The sequence below is a fragment of the Protopterus annectens genome, chromosome 3.part0 (assembly GCF_019279795.1).
Source record: "Protopterus annectens isolate FY-2018-M chromosome 3.part0, PAN1.0, whole genome shotgun sequence".
NCBI lineage: Eukaryota > Metazoa > Chordata > Ceratodontiformes > Protopteridae > Protopterus > Protopterus annectens.
In genome coordinates this window covers 834,760,561-834,782,601 of record NC_056731.1, presented here as the reverse complement: position 1 = coordinate 834,782,601, position 22,041 = coordinate 834,760,561, and the positions used below count along the sequence as shown (strand labels likewise).

General features: G+C 42.0%; 1 protein-coding gene across 2 annotated transcripts in view; it reads right to left on the bottom strand.

The window, feature by feature from the left end:
• Positions 1 to 22,041, bottom strand: part of LOC122796581 (glutamate decarboxylase 1-like) — a 1,347,171-nt gene that overhangs the window by 664,007 nt on the left and 661,123 nt on the right. For both annotated transcript variants that reach the window (XM_044065171.1, XM_044065170.1), the window contains exon 2: positions 16,437 to 16,595. In XM_044065171.1, the coding sequence (XP_043921106.1) occupies positions 16,437 to 16,595 (159 nt within the window). The remainder of the gene's footprint in view (positions 1 to 16,436; positions 16,596 to 22,041) is intronic.

The window sequence follows — 22,041 nt, the reverse complement described above, 5'->3', positions numbered from 1 at the left end:
AGAAATGATGCATATATTGTTATTCGTTCTGTGGACAAAGGTGGGGGAATTGCTGTCTTTAATACTGAAGATTATGTTGCTTCTATGCAAGATATGCTTAATGATAAAAAAGTATATAAGCAAGTCAGTTTAAATGATATAGAATTATGCTGCAGCTGGGTATTTAAATCATTATATGGCTGTTTTACAAGTAGTTTGATTGCTAAGTCTTTGTTGGACTTTCTTACTGTTACAAATCCTGTTGTTCCACTCATTCGGGGCCTTCCAAAACTGCATAAGGATAGATATACCCCACCATTCAGACCCATAGTGTCTGGTCAAGGACAGGTTACACATTCAATATCTAAATATGTTGAAAATAATCTAAGACCATTAGTTAATACTTCATCCTGTGCTGAAGGACACAAAACAACTTTTGTCTGATATTAGCCGGACTTTTTGCAGTTCACCTGAACAACCTGACAACTGTTTATTGGTATCTATGGATATCAATTCACTTTTTACTGTAATACCCCACACATATGGGTTGGAGGCAATTAAGATTTATTTAAGCTTGCATAGATCCTATGATATGAGAGGAATTGATTTTCTATGTATGTTAATAGAAATAATTCTGGAAATTAACATCTTTCTTTTTTGAACAGAAGTACTACCTACAATTGCTTGGCGTAGCTATGAGCACACCATGTGCCAATAGCTACGCCAACATGGTACTTGCCTATTGGGAGGAACAGTTTGTTTTGATACATGAGACATTTGTTGATAAAATTCTGTTCTACAGGAGATTTGTTGATGACCTCCATTTGGTGGGGGGGGGGGGGGCACAGAAAGTGAGTTAGGAGAATTTTTTATGTTTCTAGATACCGCTGCTGATTTTTTGAGGTTCACTCATTCTGTCTCCTAGACTGAAATATCCTTTTTGGATGTGACTATATTCAAGGACATTAATGGAAAGTTATCTTCTAGATTATTTAGAAAGGAATGTAGAAAAAATAATGTCCTGAGTAGAGACAGTATGCATCCTGCCTACATCTATAGGAATATCATAAAAGGTCAGGCCATGTGTATATCTAGGTTAGATATGGAAGAGGAACATTTTGAACAGGATATGGGAACTTTCAGAAATGAATTGCTACAGAGGAAATATTTGAGAAGTGAGGTAGATACTGGGATTCAGCAAGATAAATCTATAAGGAAGGGTAAGGCAAAACCACATATCACCAATACTCATGATACCTCTCAAACAGTTGATTGAAAATTATACTGTTAAAAATCTGCCCATTCACTTAGAATATGCTGGGAATGTTAGAAAGGTACAAAATGTGATTGATAAAAACTGGTCCATTCTGCAATCAGATCCTGAGATAGCTAGGATTGTAGGCCACAGGCCAAGGTATTGTTATAAAAATAAAAATAATCTCAAAATGTTACTTTGTCAACCAAAAAAGTCCAAAGAGATGATTTTTGGTCTTAATAAATGTGGGCAATGCAGTGTCTGTGATGTTTTGAGTGACAACAGGAGCTTCGTACAACCTATAACAAATAGAAAGAATGAATTTAGAGTTAAAGCAAACTGTAAAACAAGGAATTTAGTATACCTGGCTGTGTGTTTAGCTTGCCCTTCCTTTTATGTTGGCATGACCACTCGCTCACTGAGAGAAAGGGTCAAAGAGCCTTTGACTGCCATCAGAAATAATGAACCAGACAGAAGTGCTCTAGCCAAACATGCTATCTGTGCAGGAGGAACACATTACTTCCAATTCAAAGTTATTGAATGTATTTTTCAAAATTCAAGGCTGGGTGACATGAAAAATAAACTGGAATTGAGAGAGTTGAAATGGATTATTGAGCTACAGGCAGAAAAAGAACCAGGGCTCAATGATAAAACATTGATTAAACCATATTTAAAAACAAGGCGTTTATAAAATCTGTTTATATTGTTCATGTTTTATTAAAAACGCTGTACTTGTTTTGTGTATATACCAGTTTTAATGATTTTTACTTCACTGATGAAATGTCAGTGAATTCGATGTATGTGGTCCATCTCGCCTCACATTCTTACTCACGGGTTCGAGCCGGGCATCGGCTCCGACTCGGCCAACTTAATTTTTCTAGCACAAAGTCTCTAATTGGCTGGGCTAATCTGGTATCCCATGTTGCACTGCTCCATAGCCTCAGATCTAGTTTGCAGCAATCCACAGCCACACCCCATGCACAACCACAGTCCAGGAAGGTAGAACACTATCCAGGGTAGTAAAGAAAAACAACCAACATTGAAGGGTACTCAAGACCAAATGTCACCTCCAAATCCTCCAGGAGGGGGGAAGGTGGGAGGATACGTAAGAATGTGAGGCGAGATGGGCCACATACATCGAACGTTATGGTGAGTACATAACTTCTAGATGTTATGTGGTTTAATCTCGCCAACATTCTTACTCACGGGACAGCGTCCCCAGCACTTCTATCCTGGGAGGCTCAAAGGAAGATATTCCTGAGAACTGTGGAACCAAAGGAAGTCCGGCCCCTAGAAGCCACTTCTAATTTGTAATAAGTAATAAATGTGTGAGGAGAAGCCCACGTGGCCACAGCACAAATATCATCCAAAGATAGCCTGGAATGGTAAGCTACTGAAGTGGAAACAGCCCTGGTAGAGTGATCCTTGACTGGGAATGGTAAATTTCTGCCTGCTGACACATAGATATAGAAAATGCAATCAGAAATCCATCTGGAAATTGTAATCTTAGAAATTGGGGAACCTGTTCTATTTTCTGAAAAGGACACAAACAGTTGGTCAGATTTCCGGAGTTGTTTTGTTCTGTATAAGTAGAATCGTAGCTGCCTGTGCACGTCCAACTGATGAAATCCAAACTCTGCTTTGTTGGAAAATTGAGGGAAGAAAACTGGCAGCTCAATAGACTGATTGAGATTAACAGTAGATATAACTTTAGGAAGAAAGGACAGATTAGGTCTCAAGGAAACCTTGTCCTTATGAAAGATTAAATATGGGCTTTGATGGACAGAGCTTGAATCTCCGACACCCATCTGGCTGATGTGATGGCTCTTAAGAAGGCAGTCTTCCAAGACAGAAATTTTAACTCTTAGATAGCAGCTGGCTCAAAAGGTGGGGAAGTCAGGGCTTGCAAGTCAAAGTTTAAATCCCATGGCATGATGGGTTCTGACACAGGAGGCCGTAGTAACAAGGTGCCCCTCAAAAAGGCCTTACAGAGTTTATGAGCCATAAGAGAAGGTTCGTAAGAGGTATGAAAATTAGAAATAGTGGCCAGCTGGACCTTGATGGTCGCAGGAGCAGAACCCTGCTGAAACAGCATGGATAAAAAATCCAAAACAGCAGGAATTGAGGCTGTGTAAGGGTCCAGTCCCTGGGCATGAGCCCAAATAGAAAATCTTTTCCACTTGCTGGAATAAATTTTCCTGGTGGAAGATTTATGAGAAGAGGATAAAATGTGCACTACCTCAGGTGAAAAACGATGAAGTCTGACTAAGGATGGAAGGAGAGTAGCCAGGCTGCCAACCTGAGGGTCCGCAGGGAGGGATGGGACTGTCCCGACATATGTGTGTCAGTAGGTCTGGCGCTGGGTCCAGAATCCAAGGACTGTCCACGGCGTACTGATGAAGAAAGGAGAACCAGACTTGGCAAGGCCACTGTGGGGCAATTAGAATCATCTTGCTTCCCACGTATATGGCTTTCTGAATCACTCTTGGTAACAGAGGAAATGGAGGGAAAGCATAGAGCAGACCGGGGGGCCAATCGTGGACTAGAGCGTCCCTGGGTGACTCCCCCTGTGGGGGGATCAGTGTGAAGTAGTTGCTGCACTTGGCATTGAGGGGATTGGAAAAAAGATAGCAGCAAGGCTGACCCCACCTGCTGAAAATCTGTTCCGCAACACAGCAGTTCAGGGACCACTCTTAAGGCATCAAAATAGCTCTGCTCAGCCTGTCTGCTATCACACTGGCCTTTCCCTGGAATGTGCGTTACCACTAGGAACCGTAGGGAAGACACTGCCCATTGCCACACTCGCGTAACCTCTCCCCACAAGGGATAAGATCTGGTTCCCCCTTGCTTGTTCATGTACCACACAACGGACATGTTGTCCGAGTGAACTGCAATCGTTCCCAGAGGGAGAGAGCTCTGAAGTGCTCGCAACACCAGTAACACTGCTCTCATCTCTAAGACATTGATGTGCAGATGTACCTCGTGATCTTGCCATGTGCCTTGGTCCGTCCTGTCAAGATAATGCCTCCCCACCCCATCTGGGAGGCGTACGTGGTCACCGTGGCAACAGGTGACTTAGGAACAAATGGTTTCCCTTCGTCCAGCTTGGTGGAGCGCAGCCACCAACGGAGGTCCTGTTTGCACCAATCGGTGAGTAGGATCAAGTGAGACAGGGGGAGTTCCTGAAAGGACCATTGGGCAAGAGGCATTAACATAATGGTGGCTGCCATGGATCCTAGGAGCTATAGAACCCATCTGGCCTGAACTTTCTTGAGGGGTAACAATGCGCGAACCTGACTCTGCAACACTCCTATCCTTTCTTGGGGCAGGAACGCCCGCATTCGAATGGTGTCAAGCTCTGCGCCTATAAATGTGACACACTGTGAGGGCAGCAAGGTAGACTTTCCCCAGTTCAAGGTAATTCCTAGTCAATGACAAAGGGCAATGGTCATTTCCCTGGCCTGAATGAGAAGATGCCTGGTGGGGGCGGTGAGGAGCCAGTCGTCCAGGTATGGAAATACTTTGAATCCTTGACATCTCAGGTGAGCTGTCACCACTGCCAAACACTTGGTGAACACCCTGGGGGCTGTGGTGAGACCAAAGGGCAGGGCACGAAACTGAAAATGACTGGCTCCCAGCTAGAAGTGTAAGTGACTCCTGGATGCCCTGTCCATTTTGATATGGTAGTAAGCATCCTTGAGAGCAATGGAGCACATCCATACTTATTTTCCCAGTAACGGAAAAATAGACTGGACCATTTGGAACTTGGACTTTAGAACGTAGTGATTCAGTCGGCTGAGATCCAAGATGGGTCTCAGGTCCCCTGTTTTTTTTGGCACCAAAAAGAGTCTTGAGTAAGTCCCTAATCCGATCTGGTCTGAGGGGACAGGCTGGATGACTCCTTTTTCTAGCAACTTTGAAATTTCTAGTGTTGCGTGATTCCTTTGACTGGGTGGAACGTCCGGAATTCTCTTGACTGGAGGGGGGTCTGATAGCAAGGGGATGGTATAACCTCCGGTAACTATTCGAAGCACCCACTGATCCTGAGTGATACTTGCCCAGGCTTCCGGGTGCAATGAAATGCGGCCCCCGACTGGCTCCGGAATAGCACAGCCAGGCAACCCATCAGGGATGATGATAGGAAGACCCACGAAAGGAATCATGGTCTCCCAAATTGCGAGGGCCTCCTCTGCCCCTGAGGCAGCGTCTTCCAGAATAGCCTCCCCCCCCTGCCTCTGGAGGGGGACTCACCTTGAGCGGCAGGGAAAGACTTCTGTGACTTTTTGAACCACATCTTCCCTCCTCTCTGAGCCTTGGGGTAAGGCCTAGAAGGAAGGGAAAAATGGACCCCTATGGCAGACAGGGTCTTTCTCTCTTGCTTGCATCTGGCGAGGGTGTCTTTCACTTTGGTCCCAAAGAGTGGGGACCCATCAAAGGGGGGCGTCAGTGAAGGAAGAGTTGAAGGCCTCCACGAAATGACACAGGCTCATCCAAGCCTGCCTCCTGAGGGCTACACCTGAACTAGCTGCCCTACTTGCCCCTTCAGCTGCATAAGATATGAGACTCATGGACGAGTTGGCAATCGAGCCAAGGGTAGCCAACTGGGCGTTGACTGTCTGTGCTAATGCCTCAGGTACATTACCCATTAGAGTATCTCCTAATTCTTTAAGGAAATCTCTCTGGAGCAGAGTAAAATGACAAAGATAATTCAGCGACCATAGGGTGAAGGTTGCTGAAGAGAGGGTACGCTTCCCGTACCAATCCATACTCCTGGACTCCTTGTTAGGAGGATGGACGGAGGAAGAAGACTCGGCTACTTCCTGCTGAGTGGCTGCCGCAACCACCATGGCATCAACAGAAACCCCTTTGGTCAGGAACTCTTTCCCAGGGGGGAAGGCCTTGTGGAATACTGACTCCTCCTCAGAGGGGGTCTTGGATGGCCAGCTGCCTCTCTGCCTCAAAATCTCCAGGATGTTGGAGAAAGAGACGTCATCGGAGGACAACTTGGGGGACCCCTCTGATTCCTCGAGGTCGGTATCAGAAGTGAGTGACTCGTCCTGGGAGTCTATGTGCTTCCTCTTGCACAACTTCTTTTTTGGGGGCTCCTCAGGCACAGACTTTGAGGGGGCCCTCAGAAAGTAGGGGACCACTCATGGGGGTATCCCCAGACCTTTGGGCTCTGCCATCTACTGATAGGGGGACACCAGAGGCTCTAGCCTGTGTGGAGGGGGATGGAATGACCGATCCGGGTGATGTAACTGAAGATCTGGCCAGTGTGCTCCTCATGGCCTCGAAGGCGGGTCCCCCCAAATCCGAGGACCAACTGGCCTCTGAGGCGACGACCGGTGCTAGAGTTCCCTGAGCCGATGCACTGAGAGGAAGGCTCGGAACCGACAGAAGTCCCGAAGTATCCCCCTCGGGCCTGACAGAGGAAACCCAAGTTCCGAAACCAGAGGACAGAGCCGACATGGTTGGAGCCGACGTCAGCACTGACCGGCAGAAGAACATCACTCAGAGCAGAACACTTCGGCTCCGAAGACAAGGAGGTGCACGGAGGAGCATGAAATTAGTAAAGGTTATAACAAAGCTTACTGGCTCATCAATAATGAGATTATATGGAGACTCTGGCCAAATTTTCCTTGTCCAAGTCCCCTAAAGAATATGGTTATAACCCCCTTGGAAGATGCCACCCATATCTGGTCTGTCTTGTGAACTACAGACCGGTTCTAAATCATTTTTTTTTTTTTTACTTTTTGTCAGAGAGGTTTTAAGCAATGAAAGGTAGTTTTGCTACTATGGATGTCAATTCACCTTTTACAATGATACTGAATGATTTAAGTATTAAGTTAAATAGTATCTTTTAGACTGTACTGAATATACCCAAGAGTATAGAAATACATTGTGCCTTTTATTGAGATTGGTATTGAAAAACAATGTGTTTTTATTTCAAAAGAAATTATATAGACAGTTAAGTGGTGTGGCAATGGGTACTCCCATTGCCAGGACGTACACAAATATAGTTATGCACATATGGGAGTGTAGGTTTATTTATTAAGATGAAAATCCATATCATATGGGAGTGTAGGTTTATTTTATCAGATGAAAATCCTTATTTTTTAATGTGGCATTCTACCAATGATTTGTAGATTAATTGTTTCTCATTTGGTGTGGCTCTAGTGGCCAGTTGGATGGATTTTATCAGTATATTTCAAATACAACTATCGTTCTTAGTTTTAAGAAACATATTTCTGTGAATAGAATTAATTTTTTGCATGTTACAATCTTTAAGGCAGCTGATGGTACATTAAGTAACACCTTCTACTATAAACCTATTAAATGTAATTCCTACCTTCACAGTACTAGTATGCACCCACAGCACACTTTCAGAAGTCTAGTGAAAAGTCAGATGATGCGAGTTACTAGGCTGAATGTTTCTAATGGTTTGATGAGGGCACAGCTGGATGATATGATTGTGAATTTTACTGGTTACTCACTGGGTGAGGTTGAGAGTAAACATCAACAGGTATCACAGCAGAGGGTGACTTAAACTGAAATTTGCCCAAATAGATCCAATAACTTTGTTAGATGTATACTAACACAAAATAAGAATACACATCAAGTGAAGCAAGTTAATGGTAAATATTGTCAGATTTTGCATGATGTACCTGAACTTAAGGGTGTTATTTCACATAAACTGAGCTTTAGCCACACGAAATGCCCTAATTTAAAACAGCTGTTATGCTATAGAGAGTAGCCTAAGTTCCATTTGCAGTTCAAGAGCAGTAGAAAAAGTACTTTTAGGTGTGGTAAATGTACCTATTGTCAATATATTTATACTGATAAAACTTTTATCCATCCAGTTTTTGATACTGCATATGAACTAAGGGATACTTGGAGCTGTGATACTAAAAATCTGGTATAATTATCAATGTGTAAGTTATGTGATGCCTACAATGTAGGAAAAACAAGTCAGAAATTAAAATAAAGGCTTGGTAACCATATTTGTGAATGTAAAAGGAAGATAGCTACCAATGCCTTCATAAGCACCAACTTGAAAACGGACCTAAGCATTGTTTTAAATTTTTATTTTACATGTGTTATGTGATAAAATTTGTGGAGGAAATGTTATACATCAGACTGAATTAAATGAGTTTCACTGGATTTTGTACCTTAGGGCACACTTACCCCTTGGACTAAATGGGTATGTTTCTCTAAAGCCTCTACTGAATGCCATCCACATGAAAGTTTGAATTTTATGATTTTATGACTCTAGATTTTTATAATTATATGGTTTTTAATATTATTTTATAAACATTTCTGAAAGTTTGAATTTTATGATTTTTTTATTATTCTAGATTTTTATAATTATACGTTTTTTAATCTTATTTTATAAAAATTTCTGTCTTGAAACACAATGTCATTCTTAGTCATGTGATTTTTTTTTTAGTCATTTAATTTTTTAGTCATGTGACCTTTTAGAAAGTATTAAACTGATGCATTTCAAGTTATTGCTAGATTTGCCTGAGGAAGCCATGTATGGTGAAAGTTTACTGTTTCTTAAACTTGCAGCAAGAATAAATCTGCATTGACTTCAGCGTGGTTCAAGTGGTTTTTGATTACATATTTGTTTACTTCTGTTACCACTTGATTTACCTCAAGTTCAACCATTTTATTTTCACTTTTTGTAGGTTTTAAGCAATGTTACATTAATCCAGATCGTTCAGCTTCTGTTCAGCCACGTTGCCTGTATTTGTTTCAGGCTTTAAGAGACAGGAGAGCACATGATAGCACGTGTACCATTACTGTCTACAAAGTCATACAACAACACTGGTTAGCATAGATCACAAGATTTGGATTAAGCATATACTTTTTTTTACAGACTACAATGATTATCCTGAAACCATGCACATTTCTTTTCAAGACATGAGATTTCAGACATTGGGCATAACTCAACTGTCACTGATTTTGCATAACTTAGGTTCATAGGTATTTACCAGACTAAAGACCACAAGGGCAACATCCCTGATTTGCCCTGCCCATTTTAAATGTCTTTGATTTTCTGGTAAGTTATTGAAAATTACAGCAATGCTAGATACTGTAGTTTTATACACCTTATTGTTTAGAAAATGTATGCTGATCCAAAACCAGTTACTATATTAACTTTTTAAGTGCATTAGAGTAATGTGTTAAAATTATCATTGATATTGGGCCTTTGTCACATCATTATTTTTGGCCTTATTTCTGACTTTTGAGCAAAGAACTTGACAGGTGTACAAGGTATGCAGCCTGAGTATAAATAGCTGTACCTCAGGCAACGTATTTTGGAGTCCTTGAAATGCTTCTGACAGTTTATTACCTGTGCTATAGTAATATCCTACCACAAGACAACAATAGCTAAAAGAAATTACGTTTTCCTATACAGCTAATATTCAACCTTACTTGTAAGCTACCTCTGAAATGGAAAATAACATCTCAGCCATTACACAGCTGTTTTTTGAAATATATAAAAGAATAGCATTTGGAGGGTATATGCAGAACATATGAGAAACCTAAGTATCCGTATTGTAACATGGTTTTCATCTGGAAAACACTGCTAAATCCTTCAACTATTCATCTGTAATATATATGGCTAGAAACTGATAAATAGGTCAAGTATACTAGTAATTGTCTTAAAAATACTATACCTCAGGAAAAATTTGTTCTTTTCTGTACTCAAGGGGGAAAAAAACGGCAATCACCAATAATGAAACATCAGTCAAGTTTAACATTTAATCACAACCCTAAACTTTCATGTGAAATGTCATGTCTTAATGGCTTTAGTTTACACTACTGAAATATTTCCATTACTTACTTAGGGATGATGTCTGTCAACTACATCTAATATGGAATCTGGTAGCGTGGCTTAAGGCTGGCACATACAGGACCTGTCATGTCTGTACTGAGTGCAGCAGTGACTGACACTTTCTGGTTGTATCACCTTCTTTGCAAGGCTTGTGACTTTTAACGCCTTATCTTAACAATTATACCGTTACTTTAAAAATATGTTACATGCTAAACCTGCTTCCTTTTCTCTTTCCAGTCCACTAATGAAAGCACTACACCCTCACTCCCCACTGGCCCTTGTTTTCAATTATAAATAAATTCACAATATTATTCTAGCATGTCCAAAAGTCAGTTGTCAATCTCCTCTCCGGGCCAGCTGGTGAATATGGGAATCTTGAGGCAATGTTACAACTGCCTCATGTACACAGACAACCCCCTCCTCCTCCCAACAAATTCCAACACATGTGAGAGATGCAACCATATAGCCAAACTGGAGGCCAAGCTATCTCAACTCAGTACTGGCATAACCAGTCAGGAGGAGAAGGAAACCACACTCACTACAATTCTAGTCTCACATAGACCTACCACGACAGCAAACCAAACACATAATCACACAAAACATACTCGGAGGCTCTAAATAAAGATCTGCCTAAGCAGCAGAGACCTCCAAAGCAGACACCCAAGCAACCCCAAAACAAAACACGTGCAACACATATCTCGCAAAGCCAGTGTGCCGAACAGTCACAGCCCTTAAGGCTAAACAACACACCTGATACACTTGTAATAGGTGACTCTATCGTCAGGCACACTGACGTCCCACTCACCAGGCTGAACAAGGAAAAGGTCACGGTGAGCAGCCTGTTGGGCGCTAGGATCCACCACATAACACAAGCACTCAGGTCACTCCAAGGCAAGTACAAATATGACTCAGTCATTGTCCATGCTGGTGTGAATGACCTGAGACGGACCTCCCTGGACTAAATGAAAAGAGACATAGAGGAGCTCTCTGAGCATGTAGCCCAGGCCGGTATGACCCTGACCTTGAGTAGCATCTTACCCTCACCAAGAATGATGCCACAATATGAAGACAAGATGATCAATTTCAACAATTGGCTTAAGTACTGGTGTCATTCAAAGGGGATCCAATGCCTGTCAGCCTGGGATAATATGCTCGACAAGCCACGATGCTTCATTAGGGAAGGCTTGCACCTGTCACCCCTGGGCTTTCGGATATTGGCAAAGGCTCTTGCTACCCCCATAGTACCTTTTTAGGCAAGGCTCAAAAGACAAACCCACCTCCATAGGTATCACAAGGGATAAGAAACTAAGAGTAATGCTACTCAACGCCAGAAGTCTAAACCTCAAGATGCACGCACTTGAAACTCCTTAGCATGGAGAACATCGATATCTGTGCAGTAACAGAAACCTGGATCAGGGCTCCCGAGAGCACCCCAGCACTACCAGGTTATACCTCATACCATGCTTTTCAGCCCCAAAACTTGGACCGAACCACAAAAGGAGGGGGAGTATCGATATTCATCAAAGATACCCACACATCCAGGTTGGTGGCAAAGCACGAAGCATCAGAGACTATCCATGTGCAACTAACAGTGGGTAAAACTGCCTTCCAGTTTATAGCCTGCTACAGACCACCCTCTCAAACCCAGGAACCCCACTCGGCCTTCCTGAGAACACTGGAAAATATGAAGGTCTCTCCAAACACCATTATATTGGGGGACTTCAACTACCCAAACATAGACTGGGAACATTACTCTAGCTCCAACACCCTAGCCCAAAGGTTCCTAGAATTCATAAACTCAAATGCTATGGAACAACTTCTTACCACTCCCACAAGAGGGGAAAACATACTGGACCTGATCATCACCAACATGGGGACTCTATGCTCCAGACCAGAAGTGTATCCCTCACTGGTAAGATCAGACCATAAACTGATCTCACTGGATATTCACATCCTGACCCCACCCCCTGCCCAGAAAACCACAGTGAAAAACTTCTCTAAATCAAATTTCACACTCCTCAAAACCGAGGTGGAATCCTTCAAAGCCCCCGGGCCTGTGGAAAATACGGCCCAGACCACAGAATCCTTTATAAATGCATTCTATGAACACCTTCAGGAATGCATGGATCATGCAATCCCAAATAAAACCAAGACCCAATCCTCCAAAGGCAGACGTCCTCTCTGGTGGACCCCAGCCATAGACAAACTATACAATAGAAGGAGGAAGTTACTACATGATAGAGCAAAATCCCAAAAAGGGAAGGCATCTCTGATCAGTATTAGCAAAAAACTAAGGGCACTCATAAAATTGTCCAAGGCCAGCTTCGAGAGAAAAATTGCACAGGACACTAAGGATAATCACAAGGCTTTCTTTAGTTATGTTAGGAACATGGGTGGGAATTCCCAGATATGCTTAGAATTAGTCCAAAATGACAAAAAATACACCGAACCCACAGACATTGCCAACATCCTAGCTGACAGGTTCAGCACAAACTCCCCACCAAAAGGGCAAATATCTATCCCAGCAGAGTGCTGCCCCTGACATCTCAGATGCTCAGGTAAGAGCCGCCTCTCCAAAGCAAAAACACAGCATCAATGGGACCAGAAGGTGTCCCGGCTGCATCCTACATGAACTCCAAGAAGAGCTAAACCCAAACATAAAACTACTGTTCAATCTCAGCCTTACTACAGGATATGTACCCAAAGAGTGGCGTACAGCAACAGTGGTCCCTCTCCACAAAGGTGGTGCCTCAACGGACCCCGGAAACTATCGCCCCATAAACCTGACTAGCTCGGTCTGCACAGCTATGGAAAGGATCATCATGGACCTCATAAATAACGATATTGGGGACCTACATACACTGGATCCTACCCAGTTCGGCTTTGTTAAGGGCAGATCCTGCCTCTTAAACCTGGTCGACTTTTTTGAAACAGTCACCAAGGCCATTGATGAAGGGAAGGTGGTCCACACAGCCTACCTGGACCTCACAAAAGCCTCCAATACAATACCCCACTCAGGCATTATAGATAAGCTCACCAGCTTAAATATAAACCCCTATGTCACTAGATGGGTTGCAAACTGGCTCAAGGACAGAACCCACATGGCTAGAATTGCTGGAGCCATGTCAGACTCCAAACCAGTTACAAGTGGCTCAAAGGCTCAGTCCTGGGACCTCTCTTGTTCAGTATATATTTCTCAGAGGTACAGGCCAGCACAGAAGGACTGTGGCTGACCAAGTTCACAGATGACTGCAAACTGGGCGCCATAATTGACTCTCCAGCCGACACAAGCATCCTCCAAAAGGGCCTCATAGAAACAGACAACTGGTGCCAGAGCCATGGCCTCAAGCTAAACGCCAAAAAGTGTACAGTCATCCCCTTTGGCAAAAACAAAGTGCCCACAAATTACCACAAAGGTGGTAATCCATTAAGTACAGAAGAAGTAATTAGGGACCTGGGGACCCAAGTTGATAGCAATCTCTCATTTGACAACCACGTGGCCAAAGTGGTTAGAAAAACATTTTATATAGCCCACCTAATCATGAAGGGATTCACATCTAGATTAGGGGAGGTCATCGCGCCTCTTTACTCATCCCTCATCAGGCCCATAATCGAGTACAATGCCCCTTTTGGGATGTACCTTACCAAACACCTGTAGCAACTGGAAAGACCCCAAAAGTACCTCACCAAGAGGATCAAAGGGCTCAAACAGATGCCATATGCTGCCCAGTTAAAGAAACTCCAGCTCTACTCAGTGGCATACCGCCTGCTCAGAGGCGACCTGTGCCTGACGTATAAAGCCATGTCCAACCTGGAATGAAGGGACATGCTGCACCTCAAAAATCCAAATCCCATCGAGCTACACGCCGAGAGACTTGAACCTCAGCACTGAAATAAATAGGACATGCTGGAGGGACAGATTCATAACCCAGAGGCTCCCTTCACTCTGGAATAAAATCCCAGTCCAGGTTAGGCAGAATCCCTCATTGACTCTCTTCAAGAGGAATCTTGATGAGTGGATGGGAGATCATAGGTTTACCCCGGGTATCACTTCTGTGTCACTGTTAGACAGAGGCACAGTATACTAACCTCGAAAAAGGGCATAGCAAAATTAATTTAAAATGAGTGGTGAAAGCCAAACATACTCTGGCTAGGCTTATAAATGCCCTAGGGCAGATAGCCTAGTATGAACCAATGAACCTATGAACCTATTACTAAAAGATCCTAAAGTGTGATTTAAAACATCAAGTGGTCAAAGGTTTGTGTTTGTGACACCATGAAATTTTAAAAGGACCTTGATACGGTTATTCCATCCTGTTACTCTAAATCTGAATGTTAATCTGTCCTCAACAGTTTTAATAACTGATGTAAGGATTTATAATTTGGTTCTAAGTTAACATTCTGCCTTATAACTAAAGTTTTAAACAGTCTGTAAACGACGAAGTACAATCTGAAAACAGATCCCTTGGATACATAGTATTTCATATTCATACTCTTTTAACACCATGTAATTACATAGATTTTAATTATAGGAGTCTGGTGACCAAACAGACTATTATAATTTAAGGCTCTGGAACACAAGGGACACACACACACAAAAAAAAAAAATAAATAAAACTACAAAAATCTGAAACCCTAACCAAGGAGACGGTGTGTGTAAGTGAAAGTGCAATGCTGCATGACCCGGTGGAGCTTCTCACTCCTTTGTTTTTATTGTAAACTGAGCAATGTATGACCAAAACAAAACTATAATATATAACTAAATAAAACATATGATAATCAACTAAGCACTTTCATCACTTTCAAATTACGGGACTTTATCAGAAGCACTGTTTTGCAAACAGCAACAATTTACAAAGGTCTGCAAATGTTCATTTGGCAACAATTTCCCTGAAACTATGATGCTGCTCCCACGTGTGGATATGTCTTTATTTACAAGACGCTGGGCCACCTAAGATATAATGAAAAGTATAAGGGAATTCATAGCTTCTTAGCAGAAAAAAACACTATCACCCTAGCATTGCTCTTATGATAGAATTTGAATTCACTGCCTGAGACTGAAGCACAATGAATCATAAATCATTTTATTACACAGGAAAATTAACAAATTCAAATACCTGCAAAGTAAGTGGCTGTGACTGTACCACTGTTTAAATACATTTAAGTGTTCACAAGTGAATTATAAACATGCAAAGGAATTTTACCTAGAGCTTAAACTGCAGAATTTAAATACAGAAACAAAACTCTGAGTGGGACACCATGGAGCACATACATCAGCATGGCTTCTTATAGGATATCAGCAGTGGATAAGGCCAGAAAGCCATTGCTTGCCTAAAATTCTAATCTAAGCACTTATACGGAGTAAGATCAAGGAAGTATTTTATCCCATAACTAGTCTGTCTTCAGAAATGATAGTAGATTAAAGTTGGCCACTGACTACTGGGAAAAATGACTTGTTCTGCAGTGTTGTTGGGTAGCATGTGAGACTATGATCTGTAAAGGAGAGAATGCCAAGTCCCTGAAGTGAATTAGTACATGCTGTATGTGTTGTGCTTAAGTTCTCCAGGGGAAATACATGGTGGGGTGACTTTACTAGAAACAAAACAAAACAAAAGAGCAGTCCTCAATTATGTCTGATGGGTACATGCCTTACAACAATAAACATTCTGCAAAGCTGCCTGTTTCTCAATCACTCATACAGTATGATCTCATCAGCAAGCCTCAATGTCTTTGCTTGCAGAGTCCATGGCTCACTTCTCGGAATATCTCCAGGCTTGCCCTGTGCAGCATTACCCTGCCTTGGTGATAACATCAGCTGAGGTAATTAATACAAACACTTCTTCACAACTAGAAGAGCAGCCCAGAGGAAAGGCAGTTAGCATGAAGGAATTTGTTAACTCTGTTTTAGTGCTGCGGTAGCGTTGTCGCCTCACAGTTAGACGTTGCCTGTTCGATTCTCAGTTAGAGCATCTTCTATGTGGCAACATGCATGAACGGGCGTTCCTTCATTGAAGGTTGTGTGTTAGGCCCGGCAAGCCAGCAGTTAAAAACTCTACTGCCAATCATTAGCACACCGGAGTTCCGCTGTGGTGACCCCTAACTGGAAAAAGCCGAAAGACACAAACAAAATAATTTTACAATGCTGACCTTATAACTTTACAATTAAATTCATTAACAATCATGATTTGGTTGTTTAGGACTCTGCCATATCATCATAATGGGACCCACACCCTCCTTTTGGATGCACCTACCTAGGAACAACAGATCTTGTTCCTGTATTTATACTACATGCATCCCAGCACCTATAGCACAAATCATGCATCAGCTGTAAACCGCATACATTTAGAATTTCATCTTTACCTATTTCATATACGGTGGAGAAGTCTGTTCCTTGACATTCAATGCCTCCATTCTTTTCTTCACTGTCACTGTCTGATGTGCTAGAAGATAGGGGTTTGCCTATGGACCACATAGAATCAATGGTTGGCGGATTACCAGTGCCAGACAAATTCTTCAGATCTGAAAAACATAGAAATTACATTTATTAATATGATACAGCAAAAGCTGTATTTCATTAAACAGATTTACTCAGTGCGTCAGTTTATAAAACATCAAGCAATATAATGTTTAACCCGAACAAGAGAGATGCGACAGTCAAAACTGCTCCATTACGTAGTAAAGTTATGAGTCTTTTTTTTTTTTATTTAAGTTTGATTTAGTGTTTTTCATTGCATCATAATAAACATGTAGAATAGACCTGGTCTAGTTCAGTGACTCATAAATTCTTGAACTACAGTTCGCAAAGACTAATCTCACACTGAATTACTTACACAGCAGCCATAAGTATCATTTTTAGAGAACTATGCCCGATCCTTTCCCTTAACTTAAATGATCATCTCATGTACTTCTGCTCAGAAAGGCAACAGTTATATGGCCAAGCCATGATTAGACTAAGAATATCCCTCACCGATATTCACCGAAGATCAGACCATAAACTAATCTCACTGGATATTCACATCCTGACCCCACCCCCTGCCCAGAAAACCACAGTGAAAAACTTCTCTAAAGCAAATTTCACATGCCTCAAAACCGAGGCGAAATCCTTCAAAGCCCCCGGGCCTGTGGAAAATACAGCCCAGACCGCAGAATCCTTTATAAACACATTCTATGAACACCTTCAGGAATGCATGGATCATGCAATCCCAAATAAAACTAAGACCCAATCCTCCAAAGGCAGACGTCCTGTCTGGTGGACCCCAGCCATAAACAAACTATACAATAGAAGGAGGAAGCTACTACATGATAGAGCAAAATCCCAAAAAGGGAAGGCATCTCTGATCAGTATTAGCAAAAAACTACGGGCACTCATAAAATCGTCTAAGGCTAGCTTCGAGAGAAAAATTGCACAGGGCACTAAGGATAATCACAAGGCTTTCTTTAGTTATGTTAGGAACCTGGGTGGGAATTCCCAGATATGCTCAGAATTAGTCCAAAATGACAAAAAATACACCGAGCCCACAGACATTCCCAACATCCTAGCTGACAGGTTCAGTGCAAACTTCTCCCCCCCCCTCCCCACCAAAAGAGCAAATATCTATCCCAACAGAGTGCTGCCCCCTGACATCTCAGATGCTCAGGTAAAAGTCGCCCTCTCCAAAGCAAAAAACACAGTATCAATGGGACCAGATGGTGTCCCGGGCTGCGTCCTACATGAACTCCAAGAAGAGCTAAACCCAAACATAAAACTACTGTTCAATCTTAGCCTTACTACAGGATATGTACCCAAAGAGTGGCGTACAGCAACAGTGGTCCCTCTCCACAAAGGTGGTGCCTCAACGGATCCTAGAAACTATCGCCCCATAAGCCTGACTAGCTTGGTCTGAAAAGTTATGGAAAGGATCATCATGGACCTCATAAATCAAGATATTGTGGACCTACAGACACTGGATCCTACCCAGTTTGGCTTTGTTAAGGGCAGATCCTGCCTCTTAAACCTGGTCGATTTCTTTGAAACAGTCACCAAGGCCATTGACGAGGGGAAGGTGGTCCACACAGCCTACCTGGACCTCGCAAAAGCCTTCGATACAATACCCCACTCGGGCATTATAGATAAGCTCACCAACTTAAATATAAACCCCTATGTCATAGATGGGTTGCAAACTGGCTCAAGGACAGAACCACATGGTTAGAATTGAGGGAGCCATGTCAGACTCCAAACCAGTTTCAAGTGGCGTCTCACAAGACTCAGTCCTGGGACCTCTCTTGTTCAGAATATATTTCTCGGCGGTACAGGCCAACAACACGGAAGGACTGTGGCTGACCAAGTTCGCAGATGACTGCAAACTGGGCGCCATAATCAACTCTCCAGCCGACACAAGCATCCTCCAAAAGGGCCTCATAGAAACAGACAACTGGTGCCAGAGCCATGGCCTCAAGCTAAAAGCCAAAAAGTATATAGTCATCTCCTTTGGCAAAAACAAAATGCCCACAAATTACCACATAGGTGGTAATCCATTAAGTACAGAAGAAGTCATTAGGGACCTGGGGACCCAAATTGATAGAAATCTCTCATTTGACAACCACGTGGTGAAAGTGGTAAGAAAAACATTTTATATAGCCCACCTAATCATGAAGGGATTCACATCTAGATCAGGGGAGGTCATCGTGCCTCTTTACTCATCCCTCATCAGGCCCATAATTGAGTACAATGCCCCTTTTGGGATGTACCTTACCAGACACCTGTAGCAACTGGAAAGACCCCAAAAGTACCTCACCAAGAGGATCAAAGGGCTCAAACAGATGCCATATGCTGCCCGGTTAAAGAAACTCCAGCTCTGCTCAGTGGCATACCGCCTGCTCAGAGGCGATCTGTGCCTGACGATAAAGCCATGTCCAACCCGGAATTAATGGACATGCTGCACCTCAGAAAATCCAAATCCCATCAAGCTACGCGCTCAAGAGACTTGAACCTCAGCACTGAAATAAATAGGACATGCTGGAGGGACAGATTCATAACCCAGAGGCTCCCTTCACTCTGGAATAAAATCCCAGTCCAGGTTAGGCAGAGTCCCACATTGACTCTCTTCAAGAGGAATCTTGATGAGTGGATGGGAGATCATAGGTTTACCCCGGCTATCACTTCTGTGTCACTGTTAGACAGAGGCACAGTATACTAACCTCAAAAAAAGGTATAGCAAAATTAATTTAAAATAGGTGGCGAAAGCCAAACACACTCTGGCTAGGCTTATAAATGCCCTAGGGCAGATAGCCTAGTATGAACCTATGAACCTATGAACCTAAGATCATATGCATATCACTGCATAAAGAAATGAACCCATTAACCAGACAATGACTCTTCAAATTGCAAAGGAATAACTTCAGCCTCGAGGGTCTCAAGAAACTCTAGCCTGATGGCGTCTTGTCTGTCACAAATTTCAAACTAGCTATCTGAAGCAGATAAATGTGCCGTAGGTCACTGCTGCAGTGTTAAGCAGGTCCTGGGCTGCCCCATTAGAAAATGAACTAATGCAACATCTGCACTGCAACAAGACAATAGTCTTTCCACTTAAAAATAAAATACAATAAAATAAAAACAGATTCTACTGGTCAAGCTGATATCTACTTGCTGATATAGTATTGAAAGGAATTCAGCAATTTATAGGACTCTGAGATTTGGCTCTGCTAGTCAGACAAGTCCTGTGCAGTGATGGAGATGAACTTTCCCCAAGCTACAGCAATTTACATTCTGTGTTACTGACCTTTATTAAAATCTTCATCTGACCTAGTTTATACAGTGGTACAATATTACTTTAAGTTCCTTTATTAGCACTGATATGATGCACAAATTTACAAAGAATAACAAAACTGAACTTGTGGGACATTAATTTGATATGCCAAGATGGTAACTAGAACATAATCAAAGCAATCAATCAGATGCCCTATCTTTTTGTGTTCATGAGCATAAGGTGGAAGAGTCATACCCAAAGGGGACCTGTAGCAAAAGCGTTTAAATGTTTCCCTGTTCTTGTCATACAGAATATCCTTTAGAATAACATGAGGATCCAGCCAGACTAAGACCTTGTTCTTGCTGATGATGAAATAATGCCTTTTAAACTCAAGATCTTGAAACTTGCAAACCATCTGAGCTGTGGTGATGGTCACCAGAAACTACACTTTCATGGCAAAAGCTTCAGGTCTACTAAAATAATCATTTTAAATGAAGGACACCAACAGCACATCAGTTCTGAATATGTAACTAACAGAAGAAGCAGACTCTTTACCACTGTCCAAGGAGGAGTAGATAGATCCCCATCACAAATTGCAGAAATGTTCAACACATACTTTACTGAAAATATAGCTAACATCACCGCAAACCCAGCTCATCTCAATATTCCTACATCTATACATGGTAACAAACATATCCCCAATCCACCCCTCTCACAGACCTCCACTAAAAACACTCAACTTACATCGTACTTATCTGAACCACATGCACTACATCCTCACCTCCTCCTCCCATCTTCACACTACAACCTGTTCCCACTAACTTCATATGAAAACTTCTATAGAAATTCAAACCCTGCTCTGTCTCTCAGCTGAATATCTGAAAATGGCTGCCAATGCTGTTGCCTTCGCTGTTACTTTACTGAATCATATGTCTCCTCACTATGGAAAAAAATCATTCATAAGTTCACTGCACAAAGGAGTATTATCTAGCTACCATCCCATTTTCATCGTACTAACTCTCTCCAAACTCTTAGAAAAATTTGTATATAAACAATTCCGCAACATCTCCACCACAATTAACTAACTCTCATTCAACATTGTTTTAAACCAGCTCACAGCACAAGAACAACATTAATATCATTTATGGACACAGTAAATAAAGTAGGAGACACTGGTTAACTGGCCTCAGCATTATTTCTTAACCTCTCTAAGGCTTTCAGCACTGTCTCACACCTCAATCTCTTACAATAACTTTTTGTTCTAGACCTTTCACCATCCTCTCTATAATTGTTTACTAGCTATCTATAAAGCAGACTACAATATGTAAAATGGCAAGGATCCCATAAATTAAGGTTCCATCCTTGGACTCCTCCTTTTCAATGCCTTCATAAATAATTTTCACACTTCTTCCTGTCAATGTACATGAGTCCAATATACAGGCGACTCAACTACCATCTCCTCTTCAAACAGCACAGAACACCTTAGACAAATAAATCAAGATGCCTTTACCTCTACTGAGTCATGGCTCAGTAATGCCCAATTACTACTCAACCTCAATAAAACAAAGCTCCTCCTTTTTAACTCCAGGACATTTACTCCAGACTCGAGACTTTCTCCCAAAATAACATCGAAATTGAAGTAGTACTACATACCAAACTATTAGGAATAATAACTGATGACAAATTTACCTTTGATCTTCACATACATAATACTATCAAAACCACGCACCAAAAACTAGGGACACTCTACAGGCACAAAAAAAAAAAAAAAACGTTTTGGATGCAGCCACAAAAGCCACAACCCACCTGCTCCCCTCACTACTATACAGTACCCCCTACACTAACTAACATACAAACCATAATAAAAAATAAGCTTGAATCATTCTATAATAAAATTGCTAAATTTACAAATGGTGCATCACATTATAGTTATCACTGCACAGCTCTTAACTCCCTTAACTGGCTTGAACTTCCACAAAAGCTTAACTACCTTCAACGAACATCTACCAACAAAATAAACTATAAACCTGCAGCCTGCTCCGCCCTAAACTCAAGATTCTGAATTTATACTCCCAGAAGGAGTCTCCATTCAGAGGGCAAGCAACTCTTCTCTCTACAAAAAACAAAACTGCTGGACAAAGTCTATACTCCAACTAAGTGGCTACATTGTGGAAGGCCCTACCCCTAGACATCAAAGTTAATCCTATCCTCATGAAATTCAAGCATAATCTAAAAGATTT